This window comes from Rhinolophus sinicus, linkage group LG04, assembly GCF_036562045.2.
Source record: "Rhinolophus sinicus isolate RSC01 linkage group LG04, ASM3656204v1, whole genome shotgun sequence".
In the NCBI taxonomy this organism is placed as follows: domain Eukaryota; kingdom Metazoa; phylum Chordata; class Mammalia; order Chiroptera; family Rhinolophidae; genus Rhinolophus; species Rhinolophus sinicus.
In genome coordinates, this window is record NC_133754.1 from 41796720 (window position 1) to 41823762 (window position 27043).

Sequence of the window (27043 nt, forward strand, 5' to 3'; positions counted from 1 at the left end):
GGTGGAGTCGGTCACCCCAGGCCAAGTTACCTTGGACGGCATCCCTTAGCATCCCTGGAAACCACAGGAATGATCTGGTTCCATCAGGACAGGTCACACCTGGAGCACTCCATTTTATCATAAACAGATACAAGTAACAAGTAACAAAGGGAGGGTGACTGGCTCTCATTAGGAATAAATGAAGCTTCTGGGAACAGAGTACTTAACTTGCAAATACTTCATGGGCTGTGCTGTCAAATGGAGAAGGATGAAACTTGTCCAGAGGAGCACAAAGGAGCCAGAGTAGAGACTGCCAGCAGACACCTTCTGGTCCACTGAGGACCTAACTGTGGAGCTGTCCAAAGATGGACCAGCCTTTCTCTAGAGGCAGACAGTTCTCTATTGCCCTGGAGGGTTCCAAGATAGCCTGAGGCTCCACTTGACCTTGTAAGGGGCTTGGGGACTAAACTTTATTAAATATTCTCCAAACTTCATTTATTAACAATCATCTGGAGAGCTTTTTAAATAATCATGATTTCCCAAGCTCACCTCAACCTTATTGAATCAGCTTCTTCAGGGGATGGGGTCTTAATGACATTGAGTTTTCTTCCAGTCCCAAGAGCCTGTGATAGAATCCTAGAATAGTTGGATAGTTTTCAAACATTTACTATTCCTATTCATCTATTATTAATATGCAGCAGGAAAACAAAGTTTACATTTGTAACTTAGTTTCTATAAAAGTAGTTCTTTTAAAAAGAGGATACATGCATACCCCATAAGCCTATAAATATCATTTTATGAAATAAAAATTAGAAATATTAAAAAAATACAGCGGCTGGCCCAGTGGCTCAGGTGGTTAGAGCTCCATGCTCCTAACTCCGAAGGCTGCCGGTTCGATTCCCACATGGGCCAGTGGGCTCTCAACCACAAGGTTGCCAGTTCAATTCCTTGACTCCCGCAAGGGATGGTGGGAGCGCTCCCTGCAACTAAGATTGAACACGGCACCTTGAGCTGAGCTGCCGCTGAGCTCCCAGATAGCTCGGTTGGAGCGCATCCTCTCAACCACAAGGTGGCCGGTTTGACTCCCGCAAGGGATGGTGGGCTGTGCCCCCTGCAACTAGAAACGGCAACTGGACCTGGAGCTGAGCTGCGCCCTCCACAATTAAGACGGAAAGGACAACTTGAAGCTGAACGGCACCCTCCACAACTAAGATTGAAAGGACAACAACTCGACTAGGAAAAAAAGTCCTGGAAGTACACACTGTTCCCCAATAAAGTCCTGTTTCCCCTTCCCCCAATAAAATCTTAAAAAAAGAAAAAAAAAGCAAGTAACCCGAGCAAACACATTGTTAGCAGGGGATAAATTAAAAAAAAAAAATACAAATACAACATATGATTAAAACATTTGATTTAAGATAAAATAATGATTATAGTGCAACACTACTTCCATTTTATAACAAGTTACGGTATAAATGGGCTTCGTTTTTTTTTATTCAGAGATAACCATGAGTTCTTTTTCTTTCTCATAAGAAAAAGCAAAGTACATTTCTCTAATTTTAAATGCATTTTGTGAATAAGAAAATGTGGATGAACATAGAGCTGGAATACACAAAGATATGTTCTACTGGGTTACCTGGCAAAATACCACTTTAACTGGTAAAAACCCAGTGTTTTAAGCTATCAGGAAATAGGAAAAATCTAGTTTTAAATACTCAATGGTCATTTCTTATATAACTTAAACTTATTCAATACATTAAGTACATGTACTTTTAAATAATATTTTTTAAATTGAAGAATATTCCACTGATCTTTAACGAAACTTCCAAAAGTCTTAGCAGTAGTTCCACACTTCCCCAGCAGGTGGCAGATTTCTCGTCATTTTTATCTTCTTAACAAAGGCCAGTGCTAGAGTTCATCATGTGTCAAAACTGTAGGGGAGGAAAGTTTCTTTAGTTCTTGAAATCTTAAATATCAAATGAGCTTAAATCACGCTAATGTATGAGATACAGAAAAAGCACAGGTGCTGAGAGTCCTTTTGTTTGTTTAATACCTGTTTGCTTCATTCTATGACATGAGAAGAGCTCTTTGTACATGATGGCATCTATCATATGGTATCATAATGATTTGCCTTTTTATCCACCTAGAAGTGAGCGCCCATGAGTCGGAGGCCCAGGACCACACCTCGTTTATCTCTGTTATCTCTAGGACCTAGCGCCCTGCTTGGCAATGGAGGCCTTGCAAAATACTAAGAATACTCACCATGCACAAAGTATCCCATCATTAATGTAATGGCACAACAAAGAACAAAAGACATACATGGTCCTCTTCTATGATGGGAGCAGCGAGCATTCGAGCATAGACAGGTCCCACACAAGTGAGAAGCAATCCTAGTGAGGACGCTTAGATATAAAAATGGTTTCTTTTTCTTTTGCACCATTGAGCTGTCACATACTAACTGATTTAAGAACACCAAGAATTCAAAATGATATTTTTCAGGTAGAAATTGATTAAAATACAACGTAAATGCTTCCTGTTCTATATTTCAAGATGGCAGACTATGTTTCTCTGTTCATTAAATTCCACTTGAAAGATAATAAATATAAAAGGGAATAACAATAATGATAATGGGGGAAGTGGTTACGAGACATCATTGGAAGCAGAGTTACTAATAAATTTTTAAAAATGGAAAACAGAATATACCGTTGAATACATAAACACACAGCTGAGACGATGAGCTGGTACTCCTAACCAAGGAGGCTGGGAGAGCCTCCCAACAGAAAACACCGGTGGGGAGGGAGTCAGACAGTGAAGCAATTCACTGAAGGGCTTTGGAAAATATGTCAGCTTCCCACTCTCATTCTTTCTACTTCATCCCAGAGAGAATCTGACAACCTGTTTCTTCCAAGAGAAAATGTGGAAGATTACAATTCTTGAAAACAAATTGAACAATCTATTGAGAGAGGAAAGGGAGAAAGAGGGGAGAAGAAGCGATAGATAGACATATTATTGCATGGCTGTTGATGCTCTCAAGTAAAATGCCCTCATCTTAGCTTCTGGGTAGGGTGGGGTGTACGATCAGCTCTGATAAGCCCTGATCTATTCCATGCCCGTACAGCTAGAGGGAAGCCTGCCAGTTCTACCCCACGCTAATGTACCTAGAGCTATCAATTTACTTTCTCATTCAGACAAGAAGCCTATTGGAGAAACAGATACATTTACACCAAGACAGAGGAAACCTATCTATATTAATCAATCTAATCTTTCATTCTTAAATATATATAAAGAGCCAAGGAGCCTAAAATTTGTATGGAACCAAAAATACCCTAAAAGGCCAAAACAATCTTAAGAAAGAAAAACAAAGCTGGAGGTATCAAGCTTCCTTATTTCAAACTATATCATAAAGCTATAGTAATCAAAACAGCATGATACTGGCATAAAAACAGACACACAGACCAATGGAACAGGACAGACAGCCCAGAAATAACCCCACACATATATGGTCAATTAATTTATGACAAAGGACCCAAGATATATAGTGGGGAAAGACAGTCTCTTCAATAAATGGTGCTACAACAACTGGACAGCCATATGCAAAAGAATGAAACTTCACCCCTACCTCACACCATACAAAAATGAACTCAAAATGGATTTAAAACTTGAACGTAAAACCCCAAATCATAAAACTCCTACAAGAAAACATAGGCTTAGGTAAGTTCCTTGACATTGGTCTTGATGATTTGTTGACGCCAAAAGCAAAGGCAACAAAAGTAAAAATAAACAAGTGGGACTGTATCAAACTGAAAAGATTCGGTATTGCAAAGGAAACAATCAGCAAACCGAAAGGCAACCTACGGAATGGGAGAAAATATTTGCAAATCATATATGTGATAAAGGATTAATATCCAAAATATATAAAGAACTGATAGAATGCAACAGCAGAAAAACAATCTAATAAAAAAAAATGGTCAAAGGACCTGAAAAGACATTTCTCCAAAGACATACAGACAGCCAACAGGTACATGAAAAGTGCTCAACATCACTAATCATCAGGGTAATGCAAATCAAAACCACAATGAGGTATCACTTCATACTTGTTAGAATTACTATTATCAAAAAGACAAGAATTAACAAGTGTTAGAATACGGAGAAAAGGAAATGGGCAATAATCTTCTAGAAAAGATGGGCAAAAGACAAGTTTTCAATGGTTGAAAAACAGAAGGCATACAAATGACCCTTAAACATAGGACAAGATTCTCAACTCCATGCACGTTATGGGTTGAATTGTATCCCCCCAAATTCATATGCTGGAATCCTAACCTCTAGTACTGCAGAATGTCATGTTATTTGGTTGTAGGGTCTTTACAGAGGTAATCAAGTTCAAATGAGGTCATTACAGTGGGCCCTAACCCAACATGACTGGTGTCTTTATAGGATGAGGAAATTTGGACACGGACATGTACAGAGAAAAGATAATGTGAAGAGACATAGAAAGAAGACAGCAATTTCAGTCGAGGAGAGAGGCCGGGAGGAGATCCTTCCCTCACGGGCCTTAGAAGGAACCAACCCTGATGACACTTTGATCTTGGACTCCCAGCTTCCAGAAGTGGAGGACAAAAAAAATTTCTTTTGTTTAAACCTACTACTGTGTTACAGCAATACCAGCAAACGAATATGACTTATTATTAAGAGAAATGCAAGTTGTAAAAGAAGATATGCCATGGCCTAAAAAACAGTTGCCTCTTGGGTTTAAGTAAAAGAGGGCTTCCAATATTATTCTGTATCTTCTGTATTGTTTCAATGCTTATAATGAACATGCCTTACATTTGCAATTAAAAATGAAGTAAAGAAACCAACAATCTCTTTTGTACAGCTTCTTGTATTTGTACATATAACCATACACAATCACATACACACAGACAAGCAATTTTTCTTTAAGATGGGGTCGATCTTATTATAAATATTATTCTATAACATATTTTTTAAACTTAAAAATATGACGTCGGCACAAATATATCGGTCTCAATTCTCTTGGAAGGCTACATTTCATTGTACGTATCAGTGTTTATGTAATCAATCCTCTACGGATGGATAGATTATGTCTATTTCATTATTAAAAACAATGCTGTAACAAATGTGTATACATATATATATTTTTTTTAAATATAAGTTTCTTGAAGTGAATTGCTGGGTCAAAGGGCATATATATTTTAGGTTTTCACATACATTAAAATTTTTCCTTAATTTATACGGCTACTATATGTATGTGCATAGAGAGTGCTCACTCGTCAACATGCTCATTAACATTGTGGTATTGTTAATCCTTTAACTCTTTCCAATTTGATAAGAGAAACATTTCACGTGAATGTTTCGCGCATTTAAAATTTTTTGTGAGGTAATTCTGTAAATTTTCCTTTCTTCTTTCCCTTTTTGCCCTCTTTCCTTCTTTTCCTCTTTCCTCTGTCTTCTTTATCTTTCTCTTCCTTTGCAAACAGTCACACCACTTTTGGAATAGTCTTTCTTCTGAATTGAAGTGGCATATTTATATTAGACCATTAAAAATACATGGGTGTGTTTTAAATACAGAACTTGTCAGAAAACACCATATTGGTTTTGTTAAGGAAAACACAAAGTCAAGATGAAACAATTTCATGCTTACTGGGAAAAGTTGAGATGTAATTACTTCAACTTGTCTGAAAAATAAAGCTGAGGAAACTGAAAAAGGTATTCTGAACTACTGGAAAGAATTGTGAGGCTTAACAAACATAGCCTGTGAAAGTCTCTAATATAAGGACTGAAACAAAAGGAGCTCAGTGCTACTTTGAAAAAAAGAGTAAAGAACAATTAGAGAGACAGGCACTGATGAGGAAAAAGGATTGTGAGGCAATCAAGAAGTTTGTACCAGCTTGAAAAAAACATTCAGCACGTATTTGTTGAAGGTTTCTGAAGGGTGATGCAATGCCCAGGTAATCACAGTTCTTTTAAATCTATGACATGTAAGTAAATCTAATCCAAGGCTCCTCCAGCCCTTGAGTAAGGCTAATAGAACCAGGAACACATGGGGAAACCTATATCATCTATGAGATTAAATTTAAGAGACAGGAGGTAATATTTCTAGTTAATTATGTAAGGCTTTTATTAAACTTCAGGGCTCGGATTTCATATTTGGGAAATTCAGTGTGATCTTACAGATAAGCATTTTTCCCCCCCCACTTTTAGTTTTTCCCTCTATCTTGCGTCGGGAGGCTACTTCTATAACATTCATCTATGTGGTGATATGTTTGAAGCTATAGCGATGGGGGAAGAGGTTCTCTATCCATGTCTTAAATTTGTGAGCTTACTCCACCTAAAAATGATGTTCTTAATCATGTCACAGACTTTCGTAAAGACATTCTGACCTAATAATTCGACAGCTTCTAAGAAATAAGTTTGTAATTTATCCAATCTCATTTAATGCAACACACGGCTCACACACCACTGCAGATTGATAACTTACGTGCATTTTTCTTCTTGTTTTCAAGGTGAGTTAACAGTTGTCGTATCTCAGTGTCATATTCCACCCATTCTGGGACAATCCTGGCAGCAGCTTTTAGTTTGGGTTCTTTTGTTTTAGGATTATTGCACTAAAAGTTTAAATCAAGTTTTGTTAATTAAAAACAAACAAACAGGAAAACATACTACAGAAACAAAAAGGAAATACTGTTCACTAGAGCAAACAAACTGCAGAGTCCCAGGTACTAAGTACTTGAACTACTAAAATTTATTAAAGACAGGATCAAGTGAAATGACAAATCATAGTTTATGTAAGCAATAAGTATTCAATGCCAATCCCTTGATGAGAAATTTAAACAAAGATTCTTTAAGGACATTCTGATAGTTCGTAAGAAGTTTGTCAAACAATTTTGTAAAATGTTTCAACAAGAGATCTAAATATATGACTATTTTGACAAAGAACATAGCAGACTATGTTAATATTTTCTTCGGACTAAAAATCTGGTTTTAATACTTTATATTTTCCACAGACAAAACCATCTGTCAGTCTTGAGAAATGTCTTGAGCTTCTTTAACAGGAGCATTCATTCCCCTTTATGTGACTGTTCTAAAGCAATTGTGATTATATTAAAAATCAGTTAACTGGAACTTATTTGTCAAAATACTGATAGCTGTGAATTCAGAGTAGTCCATAAATCTCAGGCCTTAAAAAATATTTAACTGTTCTGCTTACTAGGCACAGTGGGAAAGAAATGGATGTGGATCCTGAGTCCTCACGGTTCTAGTTCCACACTTGCTAGTAGAGTGAGGCCTGCACACATCGCTTAACTGTGTGTGTGTGTGTGTGTGTGTGTGTGTGTGTGTGAAATCTTAGTTTCTTCATCTACAAAGGAGGAAATTCAAACAGCATCATCTCCAAGGTTCCCCTAATATACGATCAATTTAAACTACTTAGTAATTGGTCCTACTATGGAGTTTCTTGGGAGAGATTAAAGGGTTAAAAAGACTGAAAAGTTAAAAAGTATAGAAGGTTGAGAAGGATCTGATTCTGATGTATCTGAAGGTACATCTGGCAAGAATTGCTGATGGGGAGAATGTGAGTTGTGAGAAAAGACAGACATCAAAGATGACCCCAGTGTCCTTGGCTTGAGCAAAGTAAAGAATGGAGATGCCACTGACCAGACAGGAACGACTGTGGGAGGAGCATAACCTTCCCCAAGTTACACAGGCATCCATTTCCTCACTACAAAGCACTAACAGAAAGTGCCTCCTGAAGCTGTGGCGGCCCCACTGGCCTTCTCCAATGCCTTATGGGAAAGCCATTAGTTATGAGCCATGAGCCTGTTGTCATAATCCTTTCTCACCAAATATTTTCAGTTCATTCCATTGTGGATATTCTACAGAAATATATTCCTGAAGTAAGTGGAAAACAAGATTTTCTTTGCAGAAATTAACTTTACGGGCAATATGTTCTATAAAGTGAAGATAATGGAACTATTTTCTCTTTCTGTGTCAGAAACTATTAAAATAAAAATAGTATGTTTTCCTTAGTCTTTTGTGCAACAATTTTTTTTTTTCTTTCCTACAACCTATATCCGCAGAGCTTAATGAGGCTATCATGCCCCTCCGGGGAGCTTTGGCAAGGTCTGGAGACTTTTTTTGGGGGGTTGGGGGGTTTGTCCTGACTGGGAGATGGTGGGGTGTTACTGCCATCTAGTGGGCAGAGGCCAGGGATGCCGCCAAACATCCTGCAATGAGCAGGACAGCTGCTCAACACAGTTATGTGGTCCAAAACGTCAATTATGCCCAAATTGAGAAATCCTGACTGAAATAGAGTCTCACCTTCAATGCCATCATTCATGCTTTTTCCTTTCCCTTAGGCCATCTTGGGATTTTTCTGCATTCCCTTAACTAACTTTTCCCCCAAGAAACTGGCCCAAAATAGTATATTCACATTTTTATTTTAAGTGTTTCTGTGGAAGAGATGGTAGGCAGTTCATCAAAATTTATACCACCTGCCCTTTTTCTATGTAGACCTATTGCTAGGAAGTAGCTGCCCATCCAGGAATAACATTTCTCAGCTCCTCTTACATCTAGAGGTGGAAATACGACCAGTTCTCACTAAGGAAGGGGCCAAGGCCTGTAGGAGTCAGAATGCATGTTCCATGCACTTTTCCCCTTCACTGCATACCATACCATCCAACAGAAATATGATGGGCACCACGCATGTAATTTAAAATTGTCTAGTAGCCACATATAAAAATGTAAAAGTAAAAGGTGAAATAAATTTTAATGCTGTATTTTACTTAACCCAATATATCCAGAATGTTATCAGTCAATATAAAAATTAGTAATGAGATATCTTGACATTCCTTTTATTGTACAAGTCTGGTGTGTACTTTACACCTTACAGCACATTTTAGTTCAGACTAGCAACATTTTAAGTGCTCAATGGCTATACATGGCAAATGACTGCCTTACTGGACAGATGGATAACGATGGACAGATGGATAGATGGATACAATTATTCCAAACAATTCCATTCATTTACATTTTCAAATAAAAAAGGCAGATGTTATCTCTTTACAAGTTGGATGGAGACTGGGCCCTAGGTCATGATATACAGGGAAGCTACTCACTGATAAGACACCCACTGAGATCTGTACTTGGGTGAGTGTGAAACCACTGAAATTTCCGGGTTTGTTACAGTAGCTCAAGTTAACCTAAGTATTCCCAAAGATCCCAAGAAGATCTTACGTCACCAACGTGTGTCACAACCTTATATGTCACAACACAACCTTAAACAAAATCTTGTTATGTTCAGTAATGCTCCTGACTTCTGTTTAGAAAATTCCCTTGCTTTCTTCTTAATACCATCTCACTTGTTTCTGCTACATACTATCATCTACAATTGCATTCTAACATGTTGGCATGCTACATACATTTTTTTCTGTGCATTTCTACACATATCTGGTAAAATGTCCCTGTATTTTATTGTCCTGTCTTATTTTGTTCAAAACTGTATGAATTCTAGTATTTTGACATTCTTCAGTGAAGATCTTGTAAACAATTATTTAATACTCAAATTAGCACATAAAAACAATATGGTAAGAAAAAGAATAATACCTTGTAACGGTTAAAGACAATATAGTATTGGAATGTAAGTTCTAGACCGTTAGACAATAAATAAATTATTTTGAAATATTTCATGTCTAGGAGAATTAAACTGTATAGCATAGCTAAATTGCTTAAAATGAAAATGTAAGAAAAAAACCTCTCAATAATAAGAAAAATAGACATGTATAGAATAATTTAAGTAGGCAGAATTATTTTGGTTATCTTTGTTTGGGAAAAATATTGGCAAGAAAATTAAACTGATGATATTTTAAGATGATATCTAATTCATGAACACTTCAGCCAGCTCACAGCCTTTCTTTCAAAAGCACTTATGCAAAAAAGAGTTAACATAGCAAACTGAGATTGCTATTCTTAGAAAGGCCAGCTTGCAAGGTTGGCCCTTGGCTGGCATCTGGGAACTTAGATTTCAGGAGTGCTCCCACCATTTCCTGGTAAGAATGGCTCACTGTGCCTAAACTGTGCAAACAATATGGTACATGCTGAATACCTGCTTTCCTTCTGAATGTTAGGAATTTTGGGGTGTGCCAGGCAGAGGGGATGCTTGTATGACCAGCCCCAGTAAGAATCCTGGGCATTGGATTTCTAATTAGCTTTTCTGGTAGACAACATTTCACATGTGTTGTGGAAATTTTCACAGCTGAAGGACTTAAGCTCGTCCCATGTAACTTCACAAGGAGAGGGACCTTGGAAGCCCACACCTGGTTTTCTCTGGACTTCACCCCATGTGCCTTTTCTCTTCGCTGACTGCTTTGTACTTTTTCACTGGAATAAATCATAGCCACGAGCATGACTATATTCTTAGTCCTATGAGTCCTCTTAGTGAATCTTCAAACTTGGGGGTGGTCTTGGGGGCCCCCTGAGGCAGCAGTGTGCCATATGTGTGCCATTCTATTTGTAAAACAGAAAATATTTCTATTTGAACATTTTAATATCTGCTTACACACAAAAGAAAAATAACACGACACTCACCAGGTCGATTGTTTTGGCTCTTTGTTTGGATTCATCATCACACCAGGTCTCACACCACAGCCAATCTTGAGGAAGAGACTTAATGGCAACTTGGTGAATCATATTATTGGGAAGATCCTTCAGAAAAAAATTATTTAAACAAAGGGGGATAGAAATTAGAATCAGAGCAAAAGAAGTTGAAGATGTCATTCAAGATTATAAACAGATCCTAAAAAAAAAAAAATATGTCAACCCAAGATCTCTATTTTTAAGCTTTAAATACTTCATTTGACCCAATTGTCTCATGTCATGAATGAACCCATGCACTGGAGCTCTGCCCACACCTGCCCTGGACTCGACCCCTGGCATCAGCGATGAAGAAGGAGGCCCAGAAACCCACCATTCACATTCCCCCAAACGGACTACCTCTATCTGCCCTGAAACACCAGGATTAACCACTCCCACTGTGCTTATTATTACAGTTTATGTAAGTTACCACCACATTCTGCAGATTCTGAGGTGATCTTTCATTTCCCTGTTGGAAAACAACGCTCCATGAACATTTTCACATTTCTGCATGCTCAGGGCTTTCTAAGCAAAGATTGCTGGCATCTAGGTTAAAGGATGTTTAAATAGCAATCAAGCCCAGTAAATTAAAGATAGAAACATCTGCAGAGATTTAGAGACACCTTTCCCAGAGATACTTGTTTATATGCCAGGGGATGTAGAGCCCTTCCCTTTCTCTCCCCAGAGAATGAGGTTTACATTCCAGAGCAAAGGGCACACCTCCTCTCTCCCAGAGGCACAAGGGGTACTTGTGTACACTTTCCTATCTAAGCACCAAGATTCATAATTCTAGGGTTCTCCTCTCAACACTCCTATTAAATATCAATACTGGAAGTCCTAGCTAATGCAATAGGAGAAGGAAATAAAAGGTGGACAAATTGGAAAGGAGGCAATAAAATTGTCTTTGTTCACAGATGACGAATTATTTATACAGAAATTCCCAAAAATCAATTAAAAAAAAAGAACTAATAAGCAATTATAGCAAGGTTTTAGGATACAAGGTTAATATATATAAGTCAATTGCTATATACCAGCAATGAGCAATAGGAATTTGAAATTAAAAACACAACATCATTACATTAGTACAAACTCCCCCACGGCCCCCAAAATAAATCTAGGTAAAAATCTAATAAAATATGTTCCTCTACATGAGGAAAACTACAAAATTCTGATGAAAGAGATCTAGGAAGATCTCAATAAATGGAGTGAAAATCCATGTTCATGAATAGGAAAGGTCAATATTGCTAAGATGTCAATTCCTCCCAACTTGATCTAGAGATTCAATGCAACCCCAATCAAAGTCCCAGCAAATTATTCTGTGGATATTGACCAACTGATTCTGAAGTTTATATGAAAAGGCAAAAAAATCCAGAAGAGCCAACACTATATTGAAGGACAACAAAAAAGTCAGAGGACTTATGCTATTGAACTTGTAGTCTTACTATAAAAATCTATACCAGGGGTGCCAAAAAATGCATACAAGTGGACACTTTGGGGAACGTAGCTCAAGCAGTAGTTTACAGCAATCAGAAGTGTCTGGATGCTGATGGTAACTACTTTAAGCACCTCTTGTAATTGCAGAAGTCAAACGTGGCTTGTATTCATCTCTTGCGATCGGTATATATTGAGTATTACAATACAGTTTTCCTTTCTTAAAATGTGTATACATTTTATTGGCACCCTCTATAGTAATTAAGAAAATGTGGTATAGGCAAAGGAATAGAAAATGGAATAGAATATAGCCCAGAAATATGGGAATTATTTGCACTTTCCACACAATTTTTTTTCTGTAAATCTAACAATGCTCTAAAAATAGTCTATTTACTACGGAAGGCAGTATGGAGGCTCCTCAAAAAATTAAGAATAAAATTACCATATGACCCAGCAATCCCTCTCCTGGGTATATACCCAAAAAAATCTGAAAACATTTATCTGTAAATATGTATGTGCTCTGATGTTCATTGCAACTTTACTTACGGTGGCCAAGACATGGAAACAACCGAAGTGTCCTTTGATAGAAGATTGGATAAAGAAGGTGTGGTATATATACACAATGGGATACTATTCTGCCATAAGAAAAGATAAAATACTGCCATTTGAGACAACATGGATGGATCTTGAGATTATGCTAAGTGAAATAAGTCAGAAAAAGTCAAGAACCATATGATTTCACTCATATGTGGGATATAATACTGAAAGCAACAAAGAAAGAAGACAAATAAAGAAAGAAACAAAAACTCATAGACTCAGACAACAGTTTAGTGGTTACCAGGTAAGAGACCTTACCATAGAAGAGGGTAAAGATGGTCAAATATATGGTTATAGAAGGAGAACTAACATGGTGAACACACATGTGATATATAGATGATGTATCACAGAATTGTACACTTGAAACCTATGTAATTTTACTAACCATTGTCACCCCAATAAATTTTAATTAAAAAAAAGAGTCTATTAATTAAAAAAAAAGAAAGCTTCCCTGTTACTTCCAAAATCCTTTTCCTTGGACTCCATTACTTAAATAACCTGGTTTGTCTTCTTATCTCAGCCACTTTCTCTCATGGTCATGTCCTAGCCAGGTCCTCTGTAATTTCAATTTCATGCTCCCACTCTCTGACAACCTCTTAATTTTCAACTCACTCCATCAAGTACATAGATATTAATAACCTTTGACCCCCCACTGGGAGTCCAATCAACTGATCCTACCTCTATTTCATTGTCCCTCAGCCCTTGATGTCTTCACTCCCTTCCATACATAGCTTAATTTCCATGGTTAATCATTACAGTTCATCCCTTGAATATCCTTTCAATTGTCTTACCCTTGTCTCACTTGGCAAAATTGTGCTCACATGAATCTTAAGGGGATCTTAATGCTGTATGACAATTATACACGTGTCTATTCATGCACAAGTCTTTGAATAGACATAATGTTTTCATTTCTCTTGGGTAAATACCTCGAAGTGGAAAGACAGGTCATATGGCCGGTGCAAATGTAAATTTATAAGAAATCGCAAAACTGTTTTCTAAAATGGCCCTACCATTTTGTATTCTCATCAGCAATGTATGCGAGTTCTAGCCACTGGACGTCCTTGTCACCCCTTTAATTTAATGGGTGTGTAGAATTACTCATTGTAGTTTTAATTAGTGGGGGATGAAGGAAAAAAGTATCTGTTAGGTAAAACCAAATGTAACACAGTAGCCAGATAGGGCACAGGAGGAAGGGGAGTTGGTTTTACAGATCACAGAGACATGTCTAAATGATGATGGAAGTGAGCAAGAAGAAGAAGGGTAAGTAAGAGACACAGGGTATATAGTGGGAAGAACAGGTTTAGGACAGAAAAGTGAAGATAAATGCTGTTAGTTTAGAAAAATGTTGAGCTGAGAATGAAAAAATTGTATGTAAGTCGAGATATCCAATAAAAAATTCTGTAAAGACAAGAGGCTGAAAACATGAAATTTTGAAATTTACAAGCAGGGAGTTGGAGCAGTCTATATCTATATACTGACAATTTTTCCCTGACTACTGGACTTACCTGATCTAGGTTTGAAAGACTGTTTGGATCTTGACTCAGAGTTTGGTACTGGCCCCGGAGCCTGTCACCTGCTGCAATTCTCCTGAACTTCCTGAGATCCACTACGTATAAGGCACTGCAAAAAATGAACACTCCTTCATAGCCTATGGCATTTATATAGTTTTTCTTCTCCCAGCGATTGTCTACAGTAATTGTATGAACTTTAGATATCCTTGGATTTAATAATAATGAATCCTTTCATAAATTTACTCCCAATGTTTAATACTGTTTCCAAGGAGTCTGAAGTTTGTTAATTTACTGTTAGGATCCATATCCTCTTAGGGTCACCTTCAATTTTTCCAACATCACTTGAAACTAAATAGCCCTACAAAACAATAACAGCTTTGAAGACAGTATCTTCATTTTGTTATCTGACAAACCAAATTTAAACCTTCTGTAGTTCTTACTTGAGCATATTACTTGAGCCGTATCACTTGGGTTTAACTCCTGGGTCAGCTATGTACTAACAGTGTAAGCCTGGTCATGTTTTGTAAATACTGTATGCCTCGGTTTCCACAACTGTAAACTGGGATAATAACATCATCTCAAAAAGTTATTACAGAGACTTTATGAGTTAATACATGTAAAATCTTATAAGAGTGTAACAGCATATGTAATTGGTTGCCATTATTGTATAATTTCTAAGAGAACTGAGTATTGTGATTCAATAAGTTACTGATTTATTAAAAGGTAAGAGTATGAATTTTCTTACCTGATATGGTATTTCCTTTTTAAAAGATGTGATGCCCAATATCCTGTTTTCCAGAAGCGGTAGCCATCCATTTCAGGGCGGCTATCACAGAACGGAGTATACCCATAAGGAGCTCCACCCAGGTCGAAATCTCGAAGTTCTTTCAGGTCATGTCTCACAACCTAAGTAATTAAAATAGTTTCTCTGATGAAGACTGTAAAACAATATAAACCCCTTGTATGTAAATCTCAAATCATTGTTACCTTCCTGTAGAAATATAGAGCACAGCATTCTCCTCATAGTTCTTCCATATAACATGAGTTTACTAAGTTTCTATTTTTTCTCTTGTCCTTACAGATTGAAAGAAACTTAAAATTTATATACCTAGTCTATATGAGAGAGGTCTTACACATTAATAAGAATCATTTATTTTAAGCAAAATGCGTTTTGGGAAGGAATTAAATATTACACAAGTGCACAGCTCTAAGTTTCTCAAGGTATGGATTAATGATTTAAAATCATTTTTATGACAGATCTCCATTATTGTATTTTGGTGAGTATTAGTTTTAATCATAAAGAAAAATCTCCTGGTTATCCTCAATGTCTTTAACAAAATAATGTAAGTATGTTTCATTTTTTAATATATCTAGTCTGCTGGGAAAATATTACGTACTATATATGTTGGGGGAAGATAAAAAAAATAAAATTTATATTAAACAGTATGTTTGGAAATGCTTACTTCATCACCTACATTTGCCTGTTTTCTTACTTTTTAATTGTAATGATTCATATTCATCAATTTGGAAAAACAATACACAAAAAGTTTATGAGTAAAATTTAATACAGGATTTGAAAATATACTTTTTGTCCTAAATATAAATACTAATTTGTGCATTTAATTTATATAACTGTAATATTTACATTATTGTTCTTAGAAATTCTGTGTATTTTTAAAATATTTTTTGCCATTAATGATTACAAATGCATACAAAGAGGGAAGGGGAAAAGTCATAACAGATTTTAGATATAGTACATATTTTGAAAGCTGAGAAATGTAATGGCTTTTGGGGCCAAATCTGGGACATTTTCCCCCTTCAGTGGTAGAATGATGAGGATTCAGTTCTTGGCTAAACGCCAAAGAATGCTGTCGAAGGTGGGAGAATGAGAAGAGAGTTGTATGTAATTGCTAACTTTTCCAGCAAAAAGAAATAGCTCATTTTAAATAAATATCAGCTAATATTCATAGGAACTCACATGACTAATTTTATTATGACTAATGTAAGTCTTTATTTTATTTTTAATTACCAAAACTTAAAAAAACGACCACTTCAGAGAGAAAACTGCCATGTCCTAAATAAAAAATGGTATTTCTTATAGTATCTTTGGAATTCTAAACGTCTTTTAAAAAGCTACGTTGCTTATATGTCACAATCACGCCATATGTCCATGTAACATGGCATCAAAGATGATAATAAACAGCAGCAACATAAGCAACATACATTGAGTCCCTATACTCAGAGAGAAATGTAAACAAAGTTTAAGTACTACTAAAAACAACAGTTACTCTTATTACCTGATCAGCATCAACAAAAATGATTTTGTCCACTGCTAGAGGAAAAAGGACATCAAGGAAAAGAATTTTGTAACCCCAAATAATCCTTTGTTTTTCAGTCTGTTGATGAAGCCAGCGGGGCCACCTGTATTGGACTAGTTCATATTGGAATCCATATTCCTTAGCCATGTGGGGAATTACCTCCTGAAAAAATACACATACACACAAATCTATGAATGTGTCTAAGGAGAGAAAGTAGTTTTTGTTTTAGAGAAAATATTACCATTTTAAAAGGTAGAGTTTACTACATACTATTACAAACTAATTGGTAAATGTCTAAATACTATTTCTACAACCTGTACCTATTTACGAAAAAGCTGGTGCATATAAAAATACAAGTATACAAAAATTATATAATTAAATGACATAATAAATAGGTATACTATATTAACTAGCAAGCTCATTAACTAAGATAAATGTTCCCCTGTTTTCACTACTAACATTTGACTTGAGAACACCCGACTACAGAAGGAAACGCCTCTGCATCTTGGAACACCTGTACATCAAACAGTTTATATCAATGGGTTGGTTTGTCAGAGAGATAAATGATGACGTACAAAAAACACAAAATGAGCTGTAAATTGATAGATTCTCTACATGAGTTTCATGTTTGAGATTTATGACTATTTAACTAAAGGATTAAAAATACAAGGTAGTTATAGTGGTCTGAATATTTCATATTTAATTTAATGTCTTATAAGGTTAAAATATCTTATTCTATTTAAACCACAGCAGTTAATGAAATACACTGTTGGTTAAGTTTGGCTTAAGAGCCCCCAAATTGAGAGGGAGTAGGATAAAGGAGTGTGTGTCGGGGGGGAAAGCTGGTTAGCAAATATAGAATTTGCATTTATCTCAATTCTCATCTGTAGCTAGTTGCTGGTTACACTTAGTTTAATTTTCTCCCTCCTTCTGTAAGAAAAGTGTAGATTTAAATTATGTTCCTTGCTGTAAGCACCAGTTTTATCTGTGAATTGAAATGTTGAATTTATGGTTAGACCAGTTTCTGGGAATCACTGCTTTAATTTCAAAATTAGAAAAAACTTTTTTTTATTCACCAAATATATATTAAAAAATATTCAATGAACACGCACTACGTGTCAGGCACTATTCTAGCCAATAGGGATACAATAATAAACAAAACAGATACAAATCATGGCCCTCAGGAGCTTACATTTTAGAGGTGGTAGGAAGAAAATAAACAAAATTAGTAATTTACCTACAGAAGATAGTATGATGGAGAAAAATACAAGGGAAAGGGAAATAGAGTGACAGATCAGAAGGGATTGTAGTTTTACATAGTGTGGTCAGGAAAGAATTACTCCCTAAGTAGATATAATTAGCAAAGATTTAAAGGAAGAGAGGAGGTACGTTTTAAAAATTGGACGGAAAGGATCGAGGCATCAGTAATTTCTGTTTCTGGATCTGGCTGCTGAATACACAAATACAGACACAGGTGTTTTGAGTTTGTAAAAATTCACCAAAGAAGCACACATGATTTGTATACACATGATATTTCCCTGAGAACTTGTAAAAGATAAAAATGTTGAGGGAAAGGAACAAAATTACAAAAAGAGGGAAAATATTACTTCAGATATGGTATTACTTCTGGCCACAGAATGAATGAAGCAAAACTTTTATCCAGATGTAGCACCGTATTTCTAGTGAATGATATTTCCTGCTAAGAGACTCTTTAGATTTTATTACCTCAGTTTACGTTGTGTTCGACTCCCCTTTGCAGGGACTGTTTAGTAGAATAACATTAAATATTACCAAGCCAGTCTGACTTCTTGTTTACATTTATGGGTTCTTCTTCAGTTTTCTGTCTCCGGGCAAATGAGCACAGGAGGCAGTGCTCTTGGCCATGGCAGGCAGGCAGAAGAGCTACCACAAGGGCCAAGCACTGGGACTTCTGGGTCCAAACGCTGTGTTCCTAATTAGCTGTTTGCTCTTGGGTCTAAAGGACAGATCTTGCTTAAAGACAGGTTGGGTCCTGTGCCGCTGGCTCTTGGGAGGTAACTTCTACCTTTGGAATGTTCTGTCTAAAAAGAATATCTTTATTTACCTGGGGGCCTTGGGCCATGTCAGTCTATGTAAACAGTGTGATTTATAGTGGGGACTTGGGCTCAACCTCTAGAGGGGCTGAGACTAAGGTCGGCCCTGGTGGCTGTTGGGTAGGACTACATGGCCAACCCCAATAAGAACACTGGACACCAAAGTCTCAGTGACCTTCCCTATCGACAATACTCCATGTGTATTGTCATACATCTTTGCTGAGAAATAGCTCTCTTCACACGACTCCACTGGGAGAGGAAAAGTGGAAGCTCTGAGTCTGGTCTCTCAGACGCTGCTGTATGCATTGCTTTGCTTTGCTGATTTTAATTTGTATCCTTTTGCTGTAATAAACTGTGACTGTGAGTATAAGTGCTTTTCTGAATTCTGTGAGTTCATCTAGTGAATTACTGGACATAAGTGTGGTCTTGAATATCCCCTATCTGTATGGCCAGTTATGTAATTTCTAAGTCTTGGTTTTCTGGCAATAGGACTTTATGAAACACAACTGAATAATGTAAGTAGGTAGGAATGTGCCTGACAATATTAAGGAATAAAAGAATGGCTGGCTTTTTTTTATTTCTGATTTTACCACTGGCTTAGGTCTAGAAAAAGAGGATTCCTTTGAATTGCTGTTAAATGAAATCCTAGTTTTCATGGAATCTGATTAATTTGTAGTGAGAATTGGAAGAAACGGGCATACTTCGCAGCAGAAGAGTGGGAGTGAGTAAAGAGTAACAGCTACTGGCCATCTGAAAGCTAAATACGTCTCAGCCTTCTCACTACAGTGCTCACACCACCACAGTAGTCACTGCCCTGCACAGAGATACACGCTTATTGTTCTTGTTCCTTATCAGACTATTTTCTATGGTACAGTATTTGTAGTTTCTTGATACTATCGTTCCTGCCTACCCTTGTAAAAATAATCTAATTCTTTGGATAATCTACATATTTTTCATTGTCAAATTTATATTTAATTATTAATCACCATGAAAAACTACTAATCCTTTTAATTTTGCGTTTACTTAAAAATAAACCATCTCCTGCGGTCCTTTTAAACACTTCTTTAAATAAAAACTGCATATAATTTTACTTAAGCTAGATAAAAAATACTGAATACCAAAACAGATTAAAATTAGTAAAACTGATTATAGTTTTAAAACAGATTAAAAATAGTAATTTGAATACACATTTCAAGACTCATTCTGAAAAAAGCTATATGAACTGACAATGATATAAAGAACTTACTATTCAAACATTAACAATTCTATAATAAAAAGATTAATGTACTTACTTTAAATGTTGGCGAGAGATAATTTTTTAGGAACCAGAATTTCACTGGTGTTTTGGTGTTACGTAAAACAGAGAGCATCATGATTCTGTATAAAAGAATATTAATCCAGAAAGTTAACATTCATAGGAGTTCATCCTACTTTTCATAAAGCTTTTAAATTTATAGGTATTAATTAGAAGTTTTTCACTATGAATTATGGAGAAATACATTAAAGGACCTTCAAATATTATGGTTGCTCACCAAGTATGTAATGTTTAAGAATATATATTTACAGACAGTCCTCAACATATGATGGTTTGACGTATGAATTTCTGACTTTACAATGGTGTGAAAGCAATATGTATTCAGTAGAAACCATAGTTCGAATTTTGATCTTCTCTCCGGCTAGTGATATGTGGGTTTCATACTTTGTTGGGATGCCGCACAATGGTGCAACATGATTTGGCCCAACTATAGGATAATGTCAGTGCTCTCAGTACATTTAACACAGGCTGGGCTAAGCTATGATATTCAGTAAGTTAGGTGTTTTAAATGCATTTTTGACTTACAGTATTTTCAGCTTATGATGAGTTTATTGAGACGTAACCCCATCATAAGTCAAGGAGCATCTGTGTCTATATACCTGATATAGACTAAATTGATTGTTTTTTGTTTTTTACAGCTGACAAAGAAAGACGCTACTCTGAAATCGTCTTGATGAGTTGAACTACAGTCTAATATTGGCTTGTGTACTGTGTCATTAAGAGCAGGTGTGAAAACCTTGAAGAGTTGAATGATCTGTCTATATTGATAAATTCACTGGGCAGGTAGGTCACTTGATTTGCTATTCTAGACTTCTGATTGGAGAAGATACAGATGTATCTAAAATTCCATTTTTAAATGTCAACACATATGCAAACATTTTTGAGGCATTCTCTGTGATCCTTCTATGTAAACAGTTAAAAAAATAGCCCTTTGTAGTTTGTAAATATACTTTCGTTCTCTCATTGCCACCTCCTCCTTTTTTATTAAACAAGACATTTGTTCATTGGGAAAATAAAATTTACAATATATACTTCCTGTTACATATCATGTTGTTACAAAACATGTCTATTTTCTAGCCCAAAAGAACATCAATATTCCAAATCAATCAAACTCAGGAAATTTCACTGTATTTAAAAAATATACTTCCCTCATTATTTTAGGTTTAAAAAAAAGCAAGGTGCAGAATAGTATATATACTTTTTGTAACTATTTGGGTAAAAAGAAGTTAAAAAAGCAAAAATATATATTTGTTTGTCTATATATATTTTTGGCAGGATATGAAAATAATATTGGTTTCCTATGGGAAACGGAACAGGGTATAAAGAAAAATAGAGGTGGAAGATTTTTTTTTTCATTGCATATTCTTCTACTCTTTTGAACTTTAAAAATCCTTTTTCAACCATGTAAATGTATTACTTTTCAAAACATTAGATGAAAAATATTCTTACCTTAAAAAGCGTTCATATAAATGGCCAGAAGCAACTGAAAAAATGTTCAGAATGTCTGTTTCCTTGTCTTTTTCTTTATGCAAACTTCTTGTGAAACTAGGAATAAAAAAACAGTGACAATTTCTAAATATACATCTGCAAACTTTATATACCAAAATAAAATGTTAAATTTGATAAGCAATAAAAATAGGAATGCCTTTCAAAATGAAATTACACTGTAAACAAGCTCTTCTAACAATTAGGAATTATTAATATTAAAGCTTGACAATATAAATTTTATGGTTTAAGAAAATTTGTAACATAGACTGCAATTCTATTGTCTCTAGATTAATGAGGTAATATCTTTGAATCTTTGTGAGTTACAAATGTTGTTTTGAGAAGAAAAATGAGTTATGGCATGCCACGGCCATCTAATCTAATGTATTGTGACTTTAAACAGGCTGGTAATGAGGGAAGAAACAGAATGTAAAAGTGTGTAACTCTAGCACAGCAAGAGTTTTCCTATGTGGTAACAGGGTTGGTCCTTGAGTGCTGGTGACATGACCTCCCAAGGATAAATGTTATAAAAGGTGCCTACAATGTAGAGCTCCTCTGGTCAGTTTTGTCTCTACTCCATGCAGGCTACAGAGATTCTGTATTTGGGGTACGCCTCCCCAAGGAACAAGGGAGCACTAGAGAGCTATGTCCACTCACTGACTTACATCACAGTAGCCTCATGTGGGCCCAGTTGTCATTTTCATCACTTTTTGGACCCAAACCAGCCTTTTATATGCCTCATCTCATATACAAAAGTGACTGAATCTTTTATTTGGAGTATTCATAATGTCTTTTTTCTTCTTTTTCCTATTTAAAATTTTGATTTAATTAAAAATATCATTTTTTTATATTGCACAGATATTTAGAATGACTATAATTTGGAAAACAACAATTTACAATCATCATGGAATATATATTTTGCCAAAAGGAATTGTTATGATGGAAGCATTTATCAAATCTTTTCTTATTGTAATCTCCCAAATAAGAAAAACACAAGTTGACTCAGTAGGAAAAAAATCACTCCAAGTTAGGATAAAACTAAGATAAAATGTGAAAGCATTATAATATACACAATACTTACGTATCTGGAGGAGTTTCCATCTCTCAAAGTACAGCAAGTGGCTGTGCCTTAGTTTAATGCTTATATTTATTCATTCTTATCGCTACCTTCTGGTTTTAATGAAAGCTTATGGACAGTTCCTCTTTAAAATGCTCAGATTCTGTTTTATTATCCCCTGACTATTCTTCAAATTATCTCAAAATGAGTGGATCTGAGCCTTTCTCTGTCAGCAACTAGTTCAATGATATGCTGGGACAGTAACATGATTCTTCTTATCAAACAAGGAGTCAACTATCAAAAAAACAGGCCTACACTGGGCAAAATGCAAAATGATTGGAGTGTTTCTGACTGGTATAACAAAATCTGCTTAGGCTGTTGTATCTATTTGACCCCAAATTTCTATTTTTTAGCCCTGATCAAAATGATCATTGGTTCTCCATCACAATCAAATTAAGTTCAAAGCTCTAAAATGGACTCTCAACGTTCTGTACAATATGGTTGTACAGCAGACAGCTTTTGTTTTTGTCTGCCTAACAGCCTTTACACTTCAATAACAATAACATGGTATTTTCATGGGGGAGGCATTCCTCCTCCAATTTCATTCTATGAGGTGTAAGTGGGACAGGCCTTCTCATTGGTTCTAGAGATAGGCGTATGACCCAAGCTTGGTCAGTCACAGTGAGCAGTGCAGTTTGGGATATGTGGCTATAGCTGGACCAATGAGTCAGCCTGGCATCTTTTGCTGGTAGTACTTAGAAAGAGGCAATCTCTTCCTACTGCAGATGGCACACTTTTCCTTCTAAAAATTTATCTGAAAATGAAGGAGGCACAGATGGAGTTTCCAGACCTGAAGGCCCAAAGCCAGCTCTACTCCTGCACTCCATAGATATGTGAGCCAATATATTCCTTTCCTGATTAATACAGGTTCCAATCTAACTTACAGATTCCTAATGACATTCAATGTCCCAGCTAACCTGGGCTATGTTCTGTTCCTCAAGGAACATACCCAATCTTTTTGACTTCATGTAACCAGGTACCTTCATTCCATCAACAACTTCTGAAATCCTGTCCATCCTTTAGGACACATCTTAGCCACACACTTCTCCAAGGAGTTTTTCCTCAGGTTTCTCCTAACTGAATATAGCCTTTTTCTTCCTTGGTTTGTTTAAGCACTTTATTTTCAGTTGTCTTATAGCTCCAGTTTCCTATCTTGTATCTTAACATTTTTGTATCTCTTATCCCTCTTCGAGAAGATCCATGCTTTACTTAAAAATTTGCCATTTGCAGGGCTTCCACGTGCTAGACTCCAGATGGGTCTATAGTTATGTGTTAGAATATTCATTAGTAATTACCTTTTAATGGAATCCCACAGTCCTTTTTTTCCACCGTTGTCATTAAGGCTATCTTCTTTAATTTTGTCTGGCTTTTTCTGTACCTAGATAGCATAGTAAAGAAAAATTTTAGAATTTTGCATCTTTAAATATTATACTGCAGGTTTAGAAAGTGAAACGTACTGGGCAAGATGACCCTTGCAAATCTAAGACAGTTGCAGTAAATGAAGGCAGGCAATATCTTAGTACAACATTATAGACACAATGTGGTTCCCACCCCGTTTTCAGTTCTTTTGGTGGTTACCTTGTGCTTATTCTTGTATGTACTGATTTATCAACTTTAGACATATCAACTAGTGTATCTGGATTCATAGGGTTTAGACATTATTCATTCTTTAGGATGACAGATGAGTAGCTCATCTACATCACCCCTTCCTCCCTCTTTTTGTCTGTAAGTTTTAGTAATACCTTTATCATTAGTTCTTCTACCAAGTATTTTTGTAACTTTAAATAATATTAAAATCTCTATTTTCTATTCCAACAATTTCAACAGTTCTTCTTGTATACCCTGTTTATAAGGATACGAATATCTCTACCTTTTCCCTCCACCACTCAACTTATATTAGCTAAACCTTTACTTTAGCATTGTAAATATAGGTAATATTTACACTTAGTTTGGTAAACATAATTCTATCTTTTGCACTTTGCTATGTTTATTCTACAACTTGAAAATCAGTGAATGGTGCTTATTGTGACAATAAAAATACTATTCATTGAAGAGTCTGAAAGGTTACTACAATTGTATTTTGTCTGTACAGTTACAATAACATGACATTGTGCCATTTAGAGATTCTTGCTAGTTCAAATGGATTCTGCTTTCTTACATTCCACCAGTAGGTAAGTATTTTTTCTAATATTTATTTTTTCTTGTGGTGAGATATATATCCTCTTTACCACATACCTAAATTTTCTAGTTTCTAATTCATGTTACTTAATTGTCTGAAATTCCTGTCTTCTTGAAGACATTTTTCTTGCAGCTTAACAATTAACTGCCTGTTTATTTCTAAGCCTTCTTTGCTTTAATTTTCAGATTAATGTCACCATTTCTTGAAATACCTATTTTCCTCTTTCTTGGTTTTTATCGTCATTGTGTTGACAAATACCTTCAAGAAGGGTTGTGAAAAATAATTTTTCTAAATCTTCACATTTCAGAAAATAACTTTATTTTGCCTTCATATTTGATTAAAAATTTGGCCAAAGACTCCTAGGTTCAAAATAATTTCCCTCAAAACATTTAAAGCTTTGTTTTGCTGACTTGTAACATCCATTTTGAAAATGAAATGTCTGATGCTAGTGTTAATATCATTCTGTTGCAGTGACCTGACTTTTGGTAGTTAGGATCTTATTTGGGCCATTTTTTACTCATCCTACTTTGTGGATCCTTTGACACGAACATTTGTATCTCTAACTGTGGTATGCTTTCCCTCCTCTATTTTCTTTGTTTCTTCTTTCCAGAATTTCTACTAGTGGGCTACTGAAGGTCATGGGCTAATCCTCTATGCTGCTTATTTTTTTTAACCTCCCTTTTTCTATCTTTTTGTGTAATTCTGAGAGATGAGTGTTGAGGAGGTAAAACTGTGTTACCAAAAACAACTGAAGGACCTAGGTGGCTGGGCTGTAGAATGGTAGACCCTCAAAGATTTGATACTATGGATCAACAGGTCAACTTAGAATGAAATCAGAACACAGAGTGCAAAAATTCAGCTCAAGGAAAACAAAATTTAATTAAACCAATTTTCAACAATCATAATCACTGAAAGATGGAATCACCCCCAAATGGTACTTCTTTGGAACGGCCAGAAGGAAATGTATTCAAGGAGACAGTGTAAGTTCTTACTGAGAAAGGAAGTTAAGATCATAGGAGAAATAGTATCAAAGATGAGTGTGAGCAACATGTATAACTGATCACTGGATAAAGACCAGAGGTGAACAGGAATAGGTTTTGATGTGGGATGCAAGGTGAGTTTGGTGATGCAGTTAGGATCCAGGCAATATATGAGTAAGAGCTTTTGTAGCCTACTGTTGCTGGATCTTAGAGATCCCAACCATATGGAGATTTCCTATTAATTTCTACTCTACTTCATTGTAAATAGAGGACATAGTCTGTATGACTTCATTCTGAAATTTGTTGAAACTTGCTTTTCAACTAAGTGGAAATCTAATTTTTATCAATGTTTTCTGTGTTTCAAAGACTTCATTTTGGTGTTACTGGGTGTTACGTTCTATGTACATTTGTTAGTTTAAGATTCATAATCACAATGTTCAAATCTGTATCTTTTGATTTTTTGGTCTGCTTGTTGTATTAAGTACTAAGAGATATGTGTTACGATCTCAATATGATACAGAATTGTCAGTTTCTCTTTGTAATTCTATTTCTGCCTTATATATAAAATGACCTTTTTATTATTAATTATGTTATTTATCTTAATGCCTAGTATCTATGATATTAGTATAACTATACAAGCTTTGTTTAGGTTAGTATTGGCCTAGTATACTTTTGCCACAAATATATTTTATTTTCATCCTCACCCAGAAGCTGTATTCTTATGTATTACGCGTGCTTTCTGCAAACAACATATAGTTGGGATTTTATAAAATGCAGTATGACAATCTTTGTCTTGTAACATTTAGTCCATTTATATTTAATATTATTGAGTTAAATTCTATATTTCATGCTTCTATGTCCTCTATGTTCTGCTTTATTTCTTCTCCATTTATTTTAGTCCATTTATATTGATTTGTTTTATTCTATTTTTCCTCTTACTATGACATTGTGCCTTGTTTCTACTCTTTCAGTGGTTATTTTAAGGTATCAAAATAATCGTATTTGCCCTAAAGTCTACAAGTAATCATTACGCTTACCCTGGTCAATATAAGAACTTTATATGTTATTGCATACAACTCTAGTATAGCTTAAATATTATGTTTTTTAATTTCAAAGATTTAAAAAATCCTTATAAGACATTACTATTGTTTTATATATTTATTGTTCAGAAACTCATCCACATATTTATCATTTTCTTTTCTCTTCATTTTTTTTCAAACTCAGATCTATCTATGATCATTTTGTTTTTCCTGCCTGAAGGACTTTTAGAATTTCTTTTAGTGTGAGTGTACTGGTGGCAAACTCAGTTTTTAATTTGTCTGAAAATGCTTTGTTTTATGTTTCCTCTTGAAATATATCTTTTCAGGGTGAATTATTCTAGGTTGGCACTCCTTTTTCCATTCAGTGCTTTTAAATAT

General features: G+C 35.5%; 1 protein-coding gene across 1 annotated transcript in view; it reads right to left on the reverse strand.

Annotated features, from left to right (window-relative positions):
• Positions 1 to 1375: 1375 nt before the first annotated feature.
• UGGT2 (UDP-glucose glycoprotein glucosyltransferase 2) overlaps positions 1376 to 27043 on the reverse strand; it is a 146319-nt gene continuing 120651 nt past the window's right edge. Inside the window, exons 31-39 of the mRNA XM_019737191.2 lie at positions 23762 to 23844; positions 21314 to 21409; positions 19842 to 19926; positions 16457 to 16639; positions 14905 to 15065; positions 14154 to 14268; positions 10576 to 10692; positions 6473 to 6599; positions 1376 to 1907 (exon numbers count right to left, since the gene is read on the reverse strand). Coding sequence (XP_019592750.2) covers positions 1885 to 1907; positions 6473 to 6599; positions 10576 to 10692; positions 14154 to 14268; positions 14905 to 15065; positions 16457 to 16639; positions 19842 to 19926; positions 21314 to 21409; positions 23762 to 23844 — 990 coding nt within the window. The 3' untranslated portion in view covers positions 1376 to 1884. The remainder of the gene's footprint in view (positions 1908 to 6472; positions 6600 to 10575; positions 10693 to 14153; positions 14269 to 14904; positions 15066 to 16456; positions 16640 to 19841; positions 19927 to 21313; positions 21410 to 23761; positions 23845 to 27043) is intronic.